Source organism: Harmonia axyridis, chromosome 4, assembly GCF_914767665.1.
Source record: "Harmonia axyridis chromosome 4, icHarAxyr1.1, whole genome shotgun sequence".
In the NCBI taxonomy this organism is placed as follows: Eukaryota; Metazoa; Arthropoda; class Insecta; order Coleoptera; family Coccinellidae; genus Harmonia; species Harmonia axyridis.
The window spans coordinates 14,550,503-14,567,537 of record NC_059504.1 but is presented as its reverse complement, the minus strand read 5'-3'; the positions used below and the strand labels follow the sequence as shown (position 1 = coordinate 14,567,537).

At 34.9% G+C, this 17,035-nt stretch overlaps 1 protein-coding gene and 2 long non-coding RNA genes across 4 annotated transcripts in view; 1 reads left to right on the top strand and 2 right to left on the bottom strand.

Moving 5' to 3' along the window:
- Positions 1-3,662: 3,662 nt before the first annotated feature.
- The window catches only part of LOC123677366, a 29,259-nt gene continuing 15,886 nt past the window's right edge, over positions 3,663-17,035 (bottom strand). The window contains exons 2-3 of the long non-coding RNA XR_006747093.1: positions 9,167-9,266; positions 3,663-3,907 (exon numbers count right to left, since the gene is read on the bottom strand). This is a non-coding gene — a long non-coding RNA (uncharacterized LOC123677366). The remainder of the gene's footprint in view (positions 3,908-9,166; positions 9,267-17,035) is intronic.
- The window catches only part of LOC123677364 (polyhomeotic-proximal chromatin protein-like), a 38,643-nt gene continuing 26,109 nt past the window's right edge, over positions 4,502-17,035 (top strand). Inside the window, exon 1 of one of the 2 annotated variants that reach the window (XM_045613839.1) lies at positions 4,502-4,706. In XM_045613839.1, coding sequence (XP_045469795.1) covers positions 4,675-4,706 — 32 coding nt within the window. In that variant the 5' untranslated portion in view covers positions 4,502-4,674. The remainder of the gene's footprint in view (positions 4,707-17,035) is intronic. The other variant, XM_045613840.1, reaches the window with a different exon arrangement.
- Positions 14,156-16,329, bottom strand: LOC123677367. The gene is made up of 2 exons (XR_006747094.1): positions 16,089-16,329; positions 14,156-14,444 (listed from the first exon to the last, which is right to left on the bottom strand). It is a non-coding gene; the product is annotated as an uncharacterized LOC123677367 (long non-coding RNA).

The window sequence follows — 17,035 nt, the reverse complement described above, 5'->3', positions numbered from 1 at the left end:
TCGAAACGTTTCATACTAAAGAATTTCGACTCAAAGGAAACGAAAATTATCACTCATTATTCTTTATGGAAAAAAAATGAACCAAAAGTGGTATTAGCAAAAAGCATTGGAGAATCGAAGTCTTTTTTTTGTGCATTTAGTAATCGTAAGCTTTCCATTCATCCTAATAATTACAAACTATTAACCTGTTACCACCTGCAGCTAAAAATAGCTCGTTTTGAACAATACAAATGAATGAAATAATAGGGACGGTCTCTATATTCCCCCCCCTTATTTTTGAATTGTTCGAGGAAAAAAATTGGCCTCAATGAAATTTTCAGTTATGATGAAAAAATTTAATAGAATTTTCAATTGTTTGATTTTTATTCAATTCAGGTAATTTGATGAATTTGAGAAAAAAAAATGGAAAAAATCCAAGTGATATGAAAGAATAATATTAAAAAATAGTTTTCAACCAATTAATACAAATGAATGAAAGATTACTAGTCAGGAACGGTTTCTTTTATATATTTTTCCCCCTCATTTTGGAATCGATTGGGGAAAAAATTGACCCAATGAAACTTTCAATTGTTTGGTATTTATTCAATCCAGGAAATTTGATGATTTTGAGCAATAAGATGGAAAAAATCCAAGGGATATGAAGATAAAATTCAAGAAAATAATCCTAAAATGTTTGTTCCTTCTTGTACAAAGAAAGATGAAATTTCAAATACGTAGGTATCATAAACTGGAGCTATTTTTACAAAGTTTATTTGACTGATTCAAATTTTTATACTTCACATAATCAACAAATGTAGGTACCTATGTGTAACCCAACCAATTAATACTTTACCTATAAAGGTAATGTAATATTGACTATAAAGTCAATGTTTTATCAAAAAAAAAATTATTTTGGTAGGCCCTTAGTCTAGTTACTTGATCAAGGCGCTTCATATACCAAAACCACTTATTAGAACCATTTATTTTTTGTTCTTTGAAAAATGGATAAAAACGAGTTTTGACAATACAGAAAAGGTATTGAAAAGTAAGAAGAGCGTTGGAATACATGAAGGTGACTATGTTGACGAATAAAATCGGATTTTCAAGAAAAAATGGTTTTTTACTGGTTGGTGATATGTAAGGTTAATGCAGTAATGTTGATTTTTTTCTCCAGACTACCAATTTTCTGAGAAAAGTGGGACTAATGATTTTCTCTATAATTAAGTGTGTGTCATCAAAAGATGAACAAGAAGTGAATGAAATGATATAATATATAAAGCATCGAAGTGATTAGATCATCTAGAATATGAGATTATTTAATATTATTTCACAGTTGAAAATTACTACATAATTATTGTTCTTGGAGGAGATACCTATTCAAATAGATATTTATCTAATATTGAAACAGCCATAATGAATAAGTCTCTCATTAATTTATCAAATCAAATGATAAGATATGCAAGAACATTTTTACTTGGAGAAATCAAGTAGAAATTAGAAAATGTACAGGGTGTTTCACGTAAACGTGGTAATTATGTAACTTATTCATCGAGCGAAATTGATATCCATCAATATGACAGTATTTTTAATGGGCAATCCAAATATTTTATCGAAAACTCTATCGAACAGAGGCATTGGAAGTTATTAAGGAAAAAGCATTTTTTCCATGAAAAAAAACAAATATTGTTATCATGAAAATATAGTCCTAAGAAATACTTAATCCATTCTGGTCTTCGAAATCCAAATGGATAAGAAACATCTTAATTTAATTGACCCTATATTCATCAATTTTTCACTTGAAAGAATATGATTCGTTATTGAATAATCTGAGTAACTGAAATTTTTTTTAACAGATTCATTGCAAATGCACCAGATATTCAAGTAGTATCAAAAAGAACACCCTTTTTCTCCTCAAGTACTTATACCTACACAAGCATAAATATAAAAATATGATGTTTCGCATTGAGAACAGGTTCTTTGAAAAGCATTCTCTAGATTCATTTTCGACATTATGTTGGTAATGGTTATCAATATAGCATTGGTCAACCACGTTGTCGATGTTATTTTGAAGCAAAATCAATCTGGGGTTGCTGTGAAACATCCATCAATAAGTAGAAACAAATATGTACCCAATCAATACAACCTTCGTACTGAGATCAACTCGAATCTCGAATCAGTGTCAAATGTAGACTTTTATGCTCAATTTACGTACCTAATAGGTACCTACCTAGTTTTCTCGAAGGCCGAAACCCTTCATCATGGCAACATTTTTCTCCATTTTAATTCTAGTAAAAATCCCTTCTCCATAAGTTTCAATGTAGCTATAGGTACTAGATTTTGATGTAGATACAAATTCTCATTGGAAATGGGATAATTTCAGAGTTTCAGAATTAATTTAGGTTTTCACAAAAATGTAACTGTGGTGCCTGCACCATTCTGTCAACTGATGAATCATTTCTGTGATTCTTAGCTCCACCACCTTAGCTGTCAAACTGAAATATAGGAAAAATTACATGAAACCAAGTACATATACGATACCTAGAGAGAATATCTTCATTTGTGAGAAAATAAGAAATCAATCAAACACAGAGTAAGCTACCAATCTGGGTACATGCTAAATGCGAACCCATTAAATCACCAATAAGTGATTTGAGAAGAAGAAGAAGAAATCTTCATTTGAATACGAATACTCTTGTATGAAATTGAAATATGACATTTTATCGCGTGATTTAGACTCTAATTAGAGCATACGACATTCTCGTATAAGGGATTACTACATAGTGTTGGTAATGTTTAATAATATAACATTGGTCGACCACGATGTCATTTCAGATATGCGATATACCCATGTCGAAATAATTGTATTCTGAGGCAAATCCATCTTGGTTGCTTTCGAACATCCCTGAATAAGTGGATACCAATTATTCAATCAATAAAAAAAATGGTTTGAGATCAATTCGAATAGGTATCAAATGTATAACTAGTTTACAGCTTTTATTACCCGTTTACGTACCTTACATTGGTCTTATAGGTATCCTCGTAACCCTTTATCATAGGAAAGTTTTTCTTCATTTCAATTCGGTGAAAAACCTCCTTCCAAAAATAGATTTCCATGTAGCTACGAATTATCATTGGAAATTGAACAATCACAGAATTTCAGGAGAATTTATAGGTTAATTTCGGGTTTCACAGAACTGTCATTGAGGTGCATGCACGATTGTTTCAACTGAATCATTCCTGTGGTTCTGTCATTCCACCATAGATTTCAAACTGCAATATAGGAAAAGTTTTAGGATTATCATAGAATGGATATCTTCATTTGAATACGAAAACGCTTGAATAAAATTGAAATTTGATATTTTATCGCGTGATCAAGACTCCAATTATAGTATATATGATATTCTTGGAAGGAATTAACAGAACTTTTCTAGGCATTATGTCAATATGTTAACTATAACATTGGTCAACCACAATGATGTCAGTTGAGAAATAAGGGATAACCATGCTAAACTTATTGTATTTTGAAGCAAATTTTAAATCTAGGTTGTTGTCGAATATCCCTGAATAAGAAGTAGATACCATATAGGTATGGATTGAATAATTGAGAAATATTAAGTTTAAGATCACCTCGAATTGATCTCAAATGTAGAATAAAGATTCTATGCTCCACTACGTACCTTAACATGGGTCTATAATATTCTCGTAACCCTCTATCTCGACAAAGTTTTTCTTGATTTGAATAAAAGGAAAAAGCTTTTCTGCGAAAGCAGTTTTCTATGTAGATACAGTTTCTCGTTGGAAAATCAAAAATCCTCGAAATTTCAGCAAGAGTGTGGGTTTCACAAAACTGTCATTGTTGGTGGGCATGGACGATTGTCTCTCTCGTCTGAATCATTTCTGTGTTTCTGATTCCACCATAGATTTCAAACTAAAATATAGAAAAACCTTTATGAAACGAAGTATATATCATAGATAACTTTTCTTATTTGAATTCGAATAAGCTTGTGTAAAATGGAAATATGACATTTCATCGCGTGATTTAGACTCTAATTATTAGTAGATATATGACATTTTTGAACTAAACAACTAGAACCTTTCTCGACATTACGTTGGTAATGTCATACTTAGAACCTCCCCATCCAATGACGAATAAGACATAAAAACGTCAAAATTTTTGTAGATTACAACGAATACTGGGCGAGCAATAAATCTCTCTTCACCCTCGTCAGTAAGGAATTGGGCACCTGATACCTGATCTCAGTCTCGCGCCATCTTTTCGCCTGATCGACGTACGTCGAAGGCGTCGGTGTACAAAACGACAAAAGGAGCGCAACTCCGGCTATCGCCATGATTAAAATTTATTCTCGAAATAGCATGGTCGACTTTCTCATTTTCCAGGCATCAGATCCCTTCGGCGAGTCTTCATTTTCGTTCGAAAACCAATGGCGGTCTCGGGTGGGGGTACGGGCCTCGCCATTGGCCCTCCGAAGGACGACCACCTCGCTCCCGTTTCACCAGCGCAGTAGAGATTTCACCTTTGGCGTGTTTGAAAGTACGTAGTGCGTCGTTATCGGGGTAACCACCATCGTGTTTTAAGTGTTCTTTTTTCCGGAAACTATCAGGCCAGATTTACCGCCATTTCCCGTTTTTATATGAGACCGAACAACGCGGTTAGCATCCGTTGGATCGTGGGCTATGGAACGCCGATTTGGTTTTTACACTAAAAGGTCAGTTTTTTTTTTGTTTGCATTTTTTTCTCTGCCCTGTTGACTCCCCGATCTCGACATTGTGGATGGGAAGTGTGTGTGAACCCCAACTAAGATTATGGTACGTCCATTTACGTTCTCTATGTTTCTGTTGCAACTAGTTGTTTGTTCGTGTATGTGTTGTTGTCTCCGTTGTGCACGTTGACGGAGGCATCTGCCGTCTCCCTCTTTTCGGAGGCCAGGTGCATTTAAATTATCCCTCGTTTTGTAACGCAGGAAGTTGTAAATCAGAAAGGTAACTACCGATTTGAAAAAGAACGTTGCTTTGCGGCTCGTTACAGTCGTTTCAATGTAGCATTTCGCTTCGTTTTCTTAAAATACTTGCAGAAATCGAGGGGTACTTTAACGTATTATTCTGTGATCAGGGTGGCATTTGAGTTCTGACGTCACAAGTGAACGGAAATTCGAACGTTTTCTCCCCGTTAAATTGCAATAACAAGAAATAATTGGTATATGGTAATTAACGTAATGAGCTCATTCTCTGATTGGATATTCTTACGATATTTGACAAGAAACACCGAGTTGAGTAAATGACAACTCATTTACCGATTCATTGGTCTCAAATACCAGCAAATTACCGGCCGATAATTGACGTATTCGATCATAGAACATCCAGGCTCTCCGATTCGAGATTCCGCTTCTATGTTTTTCGCCAGAGCAATCGGCTTTCTCCGACCTTGAAACGGAAAACTGCCGACGCAGGGATTGCCCATGTTAATGAAGAAAAACCCGTCTCTATGTCCCCTTCCCCTTCGTCAAACGAAACGTTGGCGGCACGCTCTTTGCAGACCCTCGATCTTCCGTCTCTCTCTACGCTCTCTCTCTTTCCCCGACGTCATTAAGACCATCGCGGCGTTGCCAGACTGTGCGCGTTTGTATTTCCGTTTGGAAGAATAACTCCTCGATGAATTTTGAGAATGAGATCGTTTGTTATTGTTTTGTAGGAGTTTTTAACGCATCTGATAGAATTGTCAGCAAAGATTATTTGGGGTTTAATTGAATTCCTGATCGTATTAAATAATTACACTTATTTAATTACTAAATTTGGTGAGCTTTCCTAAATGCCAGGAAATTGCCTTACAAAGCAACATGTTGGATGATTGTAGCAACTGAGGGGTAGTTCACACGTTAAGCGAGAGTAAAATCCTTACTACACTAGAACTTTTTCGCGTCCATTACGACGCCTCTATGCATATTTGTTGGCTTTTTTCTGACACTGTTTTTTCGATGCTTGTTTCAGTGCTAATTATGTTTATTTATAAATATTTCAGACAATAATATTACAATTTCTTTATTAATATCAACAATTATACAAATAACGTAACATTAAGAGAAATTCCAAAAATTCGATAATTAGATAACTGTCATAGACGCTGTCATTCATAATTTGAGTTATGACATGTCAAATAGATGAAACATGTTTTGGACGATCAGCATTTTGACGTTTCAGGAAAAAAAGTTTAATTTTAAGCGGCAAATTTGTGTGTTCATTTGCAACGTGCTTTCAACAATTAAGTAGTATATTATTCTTCTATTATTCACGACGACGTAGTAAATCACCCGAGTGATTTACAAGACATGATCGACTCGGTGTGTACCCGGCTTAACGCGCCATCCCTGTAAACCGGCCCTAACGGGTCGACCTTCAAAAATAGCCGAAATTTCGAGTGCAATGGTGAAATTTGGGGCCGTTCAGCCTGCCATTTCTCATTTCTCCGACGGTCCATTGTTCGAGGGGGATGCCATTCAGGCATTCAGCCATCATCGGGGAGAAATTCCGAACGGTGCCCATTATCGAGATTGAAATAATAATGAGCGGAACAGTTGGGGGGTCGAAGGGATCGCACAAAGACCCCGAAGGACGGATTTATAAGCCCTCGTCGACCCGATGCACAGAGGGGCGGCCAGAAGAGAGAGGACCATTAGCATGGAAGGCCATCATGGCCGATGCCTATAGAGTTTCGACTGTCGTGCTGCAGATGTTGAAGAGGGCTATGGGAAAAAAGAGGGAACCATCATCGGGGACAACCCCTACGATGCACCATCGCATGTGTGTTGTTCATGACGGGACACAATAGTGTATTATTCTTTCCTATATGTCGAAGAATATTCCAAATCCTATGATTTGAAAAAAACTGCAAATTTTACACTATGCTTTTATATTTCCCCTAAAATCATAAAAAGCTGTTGTTGTCATTTTTTCATTGAAAATATTTTTTCCAATAATCCTTTGGAAAAAAATCTGTCCGTCCGTCGTCTATAGCATTTTTCTCGAAAACTATGAGAGCTATATTCGCATGGAGTCCAAAAATGAATTGTTATGTCATGACGGTCCTCCTATTTCGAGAATACAAAAATTAAAACATCAAAGAATAAAATTTTCAAAAATTCGAATCTACAGAAATTGACTAAGTACACAAAATAATGAAATTTCAAACAATGTGATTTATTGAAAAAAAACTACTTCTTCTGAAATTTGGGTAGGTACCTACCTGAAAATATTCTTTCAGAACTATATTTTCATGCCGCTTGTAGACAAAATATCATGCCATCTGAGCCAAGGACTTTATGTGGCATAACTGAAATTTAAAGTCCCGCCGCAGAAGGTCTCAGATTTGAATAAGCTTCTTACAGCAGAATTTTATGGCTCCATTCTTCGATGCCTTTAGTGTTGACAGAAAATTTCATCAGAATATGAAATAACTAGACTTCGAAAGGCTCTGACATCTACACAAATCAACAACACCAACTTTTTCATGAAGAGCGTCAACCTTTGCCCCTCTTTTCTCGGCATTACTTAGACGTTAACACAATCTCAAGCGACGAGCCGCAAAGACAAGATTTTCAAGTCGAATAGTTTTTGTTCTATCTTGAAGTTTACATTCACAATTGGCTGGATGGCAGTTTTAAAGAATACAAGAACATTTAGTAAGATTCTCAATAAAATAAAAGTATAAAATACGCCATGTTATCTGAAACACCAATCAGAGCGAATTAAGTCACTTTAAAGTGTAACCCATAGACATAATTAGCATAACATTTTATTCTATATCTATAAATAACCCAACCTCGTACCGCTTTGAAGTTTTCTTCTATTTTCTGATGTCGTTTCGGTTGATTTTTGTATTATTTAATTGTTGTTCGTCATTTTCTCGTGGCTTGACGTCAAAACTTGATTTTATTGCAGTAATAGGGTTACAAGAGGAAACTTTTGTCATCTGGCCCTTTTTTTATACTACAACCAGTCGGATATGCCATCGTTACAGAAAAATCAATTAACGATGATGATGGCCGTTATCCACTCGTCTTATTAAGAGCCACGTCTTCGGCCAAACCAGATAGTTACCTGCCATCGAGATATATTCGGCCATATAAATGAAGCGATTAATAATTCAGATTAGTCGTTTTTCCGACAACGTCATACTCGCGGAGAATTCTTCAATTATTGCTTTAATGGGAGTTTGAGGAGCTTTTAACCACTACTTGTTGAAGCCACGTCGTTACGCTGGCGACGTCGAATGTTAAATGTATTTTTAATCGCTTCAAATCGGCCGAAGAGGTGTCTCTTATGTTCGGAACGCATCCCCGAGAACACAGAGGAATCTAACCGAACCTTCATGTTGCCAACGTCAGATTTCAATGAACAGTTCTATTGTCAACACCATGTCAGCTGATAAGTTGACAAATAAACAGATGTTTCTGAGCGCTGTTCACCCAATCGGATGATTTCGTAACAATGTCGGTAATTTTCGAATTCTGAGCCTGATGACGAATCCGTCCTAAAATTCGATTCTGTCCGTCCGACCGTAAATACGATAACTGCCGAATGAACTAGGTATACTTTATTTCATTCGGTTACAAGTTTCTATAGAAACTTGAAATTTTCAGGGTGTTCCGTTTCCCCAAATATGAATGTTCAAAATTTGGTTTTGCTGTTAATTTCAAAACGGCAGATTTGATCGAGATGAAAATTTACATTCGGATCACATTTCTGTGATCACTAAACCGGCTGCATTCAGATTTTGGATGAAATAATTCCAAACACCGAGAAAAATTTAAAGCCGATCACAACATCAAACCACAGCATATTCAAGATTTTGGAAAACAAATACCTATTACCTATTATGTGATAACGGATCCTATCAGTTCAAAATTTCTTGTGGATAGTGACGTTAAAAACAAATAAAATACAAGCAGAATATCGTTAAAAATAAATTTGGTATTGAAAACAGTTTCGACCGAGTAGAAATTGCTTGATATACAGTCCTGTGGTCTTCAAAAGCATGCATGACGAGCAATCCAAAAAGCTCCTGAATTTTTGTTGGTATTTTCTTCATTTTTCTATACCTATACCTAGAATCTTTTTATTGATACAAAAATTATTATTATCATAAAGGAATTGAAACAATTTAAATACCTACCAAAGTTAACAAACTTCCTTCATTTCAAAATATTTCGAAAGATTCACACTGAAGAGGTCCAGTAAAGCATCAGAATCAGATTGTTTCAAACCAACCAAGCCTGAAACAAATTCAATTTTTTCGTCATTCAAATTTAAAATATTCGGATAGAATAAGAACAAAATCCTGAAAATATTGAAAAATATACACTCGATGTTGATGTTATAATTAGCAAAACGATTAAGAATCTCATAGTGTATTATCTAAGTTCAAAAACAGCTGAAATAATTACAAGACAACATCAAGTTTATTCATCTCAACATCAACCTTCGTTTTTACAAAATAAGTGGCTCGAATTTTGCATAGCAAATGAAATTTTGTCTGTCGAAGCACTTATACAAATTATTGACATATAACTTCGATTCCACAATAAACCAATCTTTCTCCAAAAGCCAAAAATTACTGTTATTTGACTAAAATTGTATATTTATTATGAAATATTTTATACCTATACATATATAGGTAATTCTTTTGAAGTTATGATATCTGAAGACGATTAATAACAAACCTTGGGTATATAGGTATTTAGTTTTTAAAACAATCGAAACAATCATTGGCATGATATTTAAATAATCAATTCAACGTCCAACTGTAATATTCGATACAATTGTTCTATTATCACGTGTTATGGCTGTTGTAACCAAATTCTTCATGCCTTAGGCAGCATTCCAGATTCTCAAACCCAAATTACAATTTGCATTCGATAAAGAAAGGTTCTAATAGTATTGTTTCATTATGATCGTTCAGTTAATTGATCTATTCGACTATCTTTTAGAAAAAATGCTTCAAATATTACACAGATCTAATTTAACTTATTTCTTATAATGTAGATTAGTCAAACTTGGTTAAAATTTTATTTTTATAATTCATTCAAACTCCTACACAACAGAACATTGCCCAGAAAGCTGCATCTGACAAAAGTTACTTGCCGTCGGATACAGTCCCTACAATGCGCCTAAAGCTACCTGCTGTGCCCTAGAAAGTTTAGACAACAGAAAAATATCCAGTTTGTATTCGAGTAGAAATTTGGCAGAGTAAAATTTATTTTTTGTAAAATATAAATATTTTACAAAAAATCTCAAGAACGAACGTCCAGAAGATTCCAAATTCAATACCTACAATTTAAAGGAACTTCAGATTCAATTCCATATTGATAATTCAAGAAAACGGAATTAAATCGAATATTATAATATGTCTGCCAATACATAAAGAAGATATCTCACGTTTAGATAAAAAAAAGTTCAATAAAAAATTTCGGCACATATTGTGAACTCATGAATGCAAATCTACATGAGACTAAAAACCAATCATCCATGTTTTTGTTATGGAACATTCTGAATCTTACAGTTTATAATTTTGTTTAATTCGACTCAAAATAATGTAGTTTCGTTTGATTTATCACTCTTCATGTTTCCACAATCGAAATTGGAAGTTGTAACATAATGTATACATTAAACTAATCATGTTCTTTTTATTTTTCATCAAAACAGGTACAGAATGAATAACGTCTTAATTGGTATTAATAAGTTTGCAACGTTTTTTCAAATCGATACATAGAATTTTGTGTAATTGCTCCTCATTTACTTATTATAAGATGCGTCTAACAAATGGAAGGAGCTCACCTATGCACATCGGTTAATTTGTTACATATCAAACAATAATGTTTTAATTGCAGGCTGTCATTTAAAATCGAAGGACTTATACTGTGTTTATTATGTTATAAAAAAATTTTCTAAAGAAATTCTGTTGGATGAAATAATTGTTGTGATTTTACTTGTTTTCAATGATTATTGATCAAAATATACTGATCGCTAATGTGTTTACAATTTGTTAACTTCGTAAATTCATATATTCGTCAATGCACACTATGTAGGTATTTGGTTAAAATTAAAATTTTTGTTGGTTAAATTCGTTAACGATGAACATGTTCATTTTCTATATTGAAATGAAATCAATTGAAAACTTAGGGCATTCGAAACATTGAATTGTTACCTGAAACAGATACCTAGTTTTCATAAGAAAGTAATGAATCTTCAGAATGAAATACCATCACCTTATAATTTCATAATTTTTTTGATGAATATCAATGCGAATTGAAAAAATCCAACGTGATAAGTAGGTAAACCAGATATATTACAAATTCCACTACAATGTTACAATAATTCATATAGGCCCTGTAGCAGTGCTGATAAACAAGGGTATAGAAAATGAAAATTGAGTCAATAACAACCAAAACTAATTCTTATTTAGAATGAAATGAATACACACAATTAGAATAATACTTCGGCAAAGGGTTTACAATACAACTTTAGACATTGTACGATTTTGTCTGCATTTTCAAGGTGATAACAATTGGCATCCCTGATTCATTTATGACATCATATCATTATTAAATAAATTTACTATACTTGATACATTCAGGAACAATCATAGAGTAATAAACATAGATAGAGGGAGTATACGCAATTTTTACATGTCCCCAACATGGTTAGATTACGTTGTCGGATTTTGATATATTTTCAAATCCACAATTTTACTATATCATTATGAATGTATATTATATTGAATGAAATATATTTATTTTGGTGATTCCCGATTAAATATGCAAATTTGAATATTTGGAATCCGATATGATTCCTAATTGTCGAATTTATAATAAGCAGAATATTTATTATTTTCTGTATCTACCTGCTGAAATCCAAGGTTTGGCAACTTTTGCTCTCCTAGTGTCATCGGTTGTTTCACGTCGTTTGGCGCGCTTGAAGTTCGTTTTCTGAATTCCTGATATATTTAGGTATTCATCTCAATATATTTTGAGTTGATATGAAACGTTAATTCACAATGAGACATAAGAAGTGCGTTCTTTGTGGAGAAACTCGCGAATTGAGTGAAATATCGTATCACTGATATGTTTTCATTTCCGCACGCTTCATGTCAAATTTGACAGTTCATGTTGGGGACTAAATTTGCTTACTGCAAATGACATGCTTCCTCTATCTATGTTTATCACTCCGAGGTGACAGTACACCTGACAGTAATTATTTTTTTAATTTTATTTTTGCCAACTTTGCTATAACCATGTCACTTACTTATCGCTTCAGAATCTACTGAAAGTAAAGGGGAAAATATTTCTGTCGGTCTGTGTGTCCGCACATCCTTGTAACAGTCTTAAATTTTGCAATTCTTATCCGATTTTGATGGAATTCAGTATGGATATTCAGTTGATGGCGCCGTAGATGATCCCATAAAAAAATTGAATATTTCCAGATGGACGGTACATATTTAACAGGCACAAATTTGAAATTAACGACATTTCCATATCTCGCCTTCTACTAATCCGATTTTGATGAGATTTGGTATTTGAATTCGGGTTGGGGGACTTCAGTCTCTCTCTTTTCTATAAACGGTGTGCGTTAACGTCATACCATTGCTAAAATGCATTTCACCTACACTACTCCCCGGTAATCTACTTGAAGGAGAATCCGGGTGGAAGGACCAGAGAATACGATCCCGTCGGTTCAATATGGCGTTTTCCCACAACGCGATACCCCTCTTCCCCTTACCGCCCCTCGGCCGGATCAGCAGGCCCGTACGTTCGTTTCGTATCGCGTGACAGAAAGACAGAACGCCATCCAGAGGTAGTGCGGCTGTTGCCGTCCGGATTTACCTGTTATTCAATGCGAGTGACAGCTGTTTGACGGGCCCCGGGGCTGCGTTGTTAAAACCCCGCGGACCTGGAATCGGCAATAATTGGGATTTTGCGATGTTCCACCCATACATCTACCCCCCACCCCTCTCTATCAATTGGCTGTCCAGCGGATTGCGTAATAATGCGATTATATGCAGCGTCGAATAGCAAATAACGATTAGCAAGTTGAAAGTCGTTATTTTCAATCACGGTGTTTATGGGATCGAATAACAATTAATGATTAATAAATAGCAGCTGTCAAACTTTCAACTTGAACGCGATTTTTTCATTGGGTGCATCATATCAATTACGGATATAACTGTGAATTATCTCAGGTGGTGACGAAACTCAACCAAACTTCTTCAAAAAAAAAAAAATTGGATATCAATATTCATCACAGAATATCTACGGTTTTTTGTTTTTGTCAAAGACGTTTTTCTTCGAAATGAAACTTAGAAAACAAAGCATGAACTCAGCTTCCATTTAAAACAAAAAACTTATTCACATGCATTACTCTTTTCAGTTATTTAATCTATATAATAACATTTTGTTACTTGATAACTGTTACGTGCTAATTGCCATTTGATGCTGCTTGAATGCACGCTAATACAAATAGCATGTAACAATTATCGGGTAACACAATACTAAAATGTTACCATATATGCATAGCAAAGGGAAGTAGCACATTTAAGAGTTTAAAATGGTTATAATGGCAACACTGTTTTTGACATTTGTTATGTCATTTGTGTTTAGACGGTTATGCCATTAAATCATGTAAAGATACACGCCTAACAAACGTTTTGAATTGTTGTGTATACTGAGAAAAATTCAAGAATAATGTAGGTATAGGCAAAATGTTCCAGTTAATTGACTCGCTACATTCCTTGCATTGTGGATATGTATAGCTGAGTACTGAGTGTAAAGAAAATTCACTTTCAAATTTGTCTACCACTTGTCGAATAGTCGTTCAACTGAATAATATCTCCCATGGATGCCTCTTTAATTTCTACATAAATGCCGGAAGGTATGTCAAAAAATAATACATAGTGTTGCTGTTAAAACTAACAGTTTATAATAGTTCAAACTCTTTTATTTCTATTGGAAAACCCTTTATTATGCCTAAGTCAGTTTCATGTCATGAAGGTAACCTTACATTTTGTTATGAATAATGAAAAATTTTTGAATAAGATCCACAAGCGTAGCATCCCCAAGTTCAATCAATACTTCAGTTTCATTAATAGAAACAAATAACAATAACAACATAATAATTATGTACTATAATGAATATTCATTACAGTAGAGTAGATAACATAGTCATATTTGAACTGGGCTATCTTGTTTATCGTGTTTGGGATATCCTAAACAACATCAATAGGCCTGTTACAGATCCTTGTGGTACACCCAATGCAATATACCTTGTTGTTGACCACGTTTCTTGCATCATGTTGGCTCCGAATTTCCTGCTTGCTAAATGTGACTTGACTATTTTCTTCAGCTTCGTTGTCTGTTAAAGTTTCTTTATATTATAGGCCAATCCTCACACTTAGGTAGCTATATAATTATCACACTTTAATTAACAATTCATTCGATATATCTCCATTACGCAATGACAAAACAGTAAAGGAAGAAGAAAGCAATCACAGAAAAAATAATCCCTTCCTACTCGAAACACAGAACCTTGAGTTTTCCATAGAAGATCGGACCGACCCATTGACACAGATCGACTTCAGGAGCTAGGGAGGGGGGAAATGTTTAAAATTTAAAAATGAAGGTAAACAAGAGCCCGTAATGTGTGCATCTTTTCGTCTCTTTCGCGGGACAGAGAGGAACAATGGGGGAATATAGAGAGGGGGTGTATCGCGGCTGCAGCGTTGTCGATTTTAGAAAGGCGATGTACCCTCGTCGCGGTTTCGCGGAGGTGTGGCGTTGCCAAATGTCGATTTTCAGGGTAATTGAGGAAAATGTAGAAGGGGGATATTTTCGATTTAAAAGGTTGTTTCAAAATACTGATTTGGTTCTTTAACGAACTAAAAAGACGTTCAGGCCTAAATATATCCTGGAAATTTCAAGTCTCTAACGTTTTGTCGAAATGGTTAGCACAAAAACTCTTAGGCATTAGGAGTATACATTCCAGAGGATCCCTCAATTTTTTATAACACTAGAATCTCGTCTAGCATTTTTTTTAAGGTTCAACGATAAAAATGATTAAAGAAATCAGTTAATATATTCTTCTTCTTTACGTGTAAGAGTAATCCAATCAGCATCAATTAATAAATTTAACCAATAAATTGTAGAAATTTTCAAAACGAAAATTTATACATGTATTTCAATTTGAAAATTCAGAATATCTATAAATGGAAATATTACCAAATAAGAAAGAGATGACAATGAAAATAGTGTTTCAGAAAAATTGATAATTCCATGATAATGGAAAAATTTTGAAAAATACATTCTTTGTGAACTCCCATACGAAGGTTTCTTCCAAAAATTGAGAGAATCCATCAAGCAATTTTCTGACAGAATCAAAATGAATGTATACTGAAGAACCTATATACACCCTGAAAGGTTTAAGCTCCTACAGACTTGTCCTATACGCTCTATTAGTGTGATGTCACACACCGCCATTTTTGGTTCTCCTGTCAGTGTTCGGAATCCAAACAAATAAATTGTCATTCAAATTAGTACGGTGTCGTTGAAGGAATTGGCTTATTTTCATAAATAAGTGTATTTGAGGAACGATTTCAGTATTATTTGATAGACAGAAGGAACGAGGTTAATACCAGTAAGTTTGAATCCTGTATCATTCCCCAGATTTTGTAAAAAGCCGTGTTTATTAGTTGAACTTCAAGTTCGAACTTACTGGCATTAATCTCGTGCCTTCTGTCTATCAATTAATAGTAAAATCGTTCTTTGAATAATCTTTTTTGAATAATTTGAATGACAATTTGTTTGTTTGGATTCCGAACATTGACAGGAGAACCAAAAATGGCGGTGTGTGACGTCATCACTAATAGAGCGTATTGGTCTTAGAATTTTTTGGATGCGATTACTTTATTACCAAACACCCTGTATGAGTAAACCATACCTAGCAAACTTCCTCCGACGTCCCATGGTCCCCGACCAACCTAAGAAGAAAACCCAAAAGTTTAAGAACCTCTATCTCCTCCATAGTACGAAAAAAAAGTGTTACGGTACCTTGCAGATCCTCTCTGCTCGCTACACACAGATCTGTTGTTGTTAGAAACGCCGTTATCTCTCTTGGTCCGGGCAGAGCCGCCGGCGGGCACGTCGAAAAAGTACCTAGGACCGGAATGAACGGTGATAAATACCAGTTTCGGACCTGCCCAAACCGCATCGGCACGCAGGGCAGTCATTCACGCGAAAACGTCCCAAGACCGTTCGCTTTGCCGGACGCGGAGTCGTCTACAGTTCGCATATTTCGATGTCGAGTCCGACTGGTCTGAAATCGGTGCATTCATGGGCGCCCGCAGGGGAGGGCCAGGGGGGGCCATGGCCCCCCCTGAGATTTTGATTGCCTCATTTGTCAGCACAACACCCTCAATATTACTTTCTTAATCCAAAGGGCATGGAAAAAAGGAAAGTAATGGATTCTCAACAATTTTCCGGTTTTCAATGACAATCAAGGACGCCTTATCGTTTTTCAATAATTTTCATTTTGCCCCCCCTGAGAAAAATTTCTGCGGGCGCCCATGGGTGCATTCCTCTCTCGGCTGAATGGGTTAGATGGCATATTTTGAAATACCCTCCTGTAATATACAGATACCTCTTTTTTTCCTAGAAAAAGGGCCTTATCTCGGCAATTAACACAAGTTTTATTAGTTATTTAAATATCGTAGGCCTAAAGTAGACGTGTATATCCCGTGGTATACAAAAAAATTTATCGTATTGAACGTGTATATATATATATATATATATATATATATATATATATATATATATATATATATTAATAATTTAATAATATGAGGCTCTCAAACCTTTGCTATGGAAAAACTGCCAAATTTCAAACGTAAAATGCGAGAAAAATGTAAAATTCCCGAAAAAGCAAAAAAGGCAGTAGGACACTTATTGCCAAAAAGATCACGACACTCCTATGACAAGAGCAGCAGGATGTTGTGAAG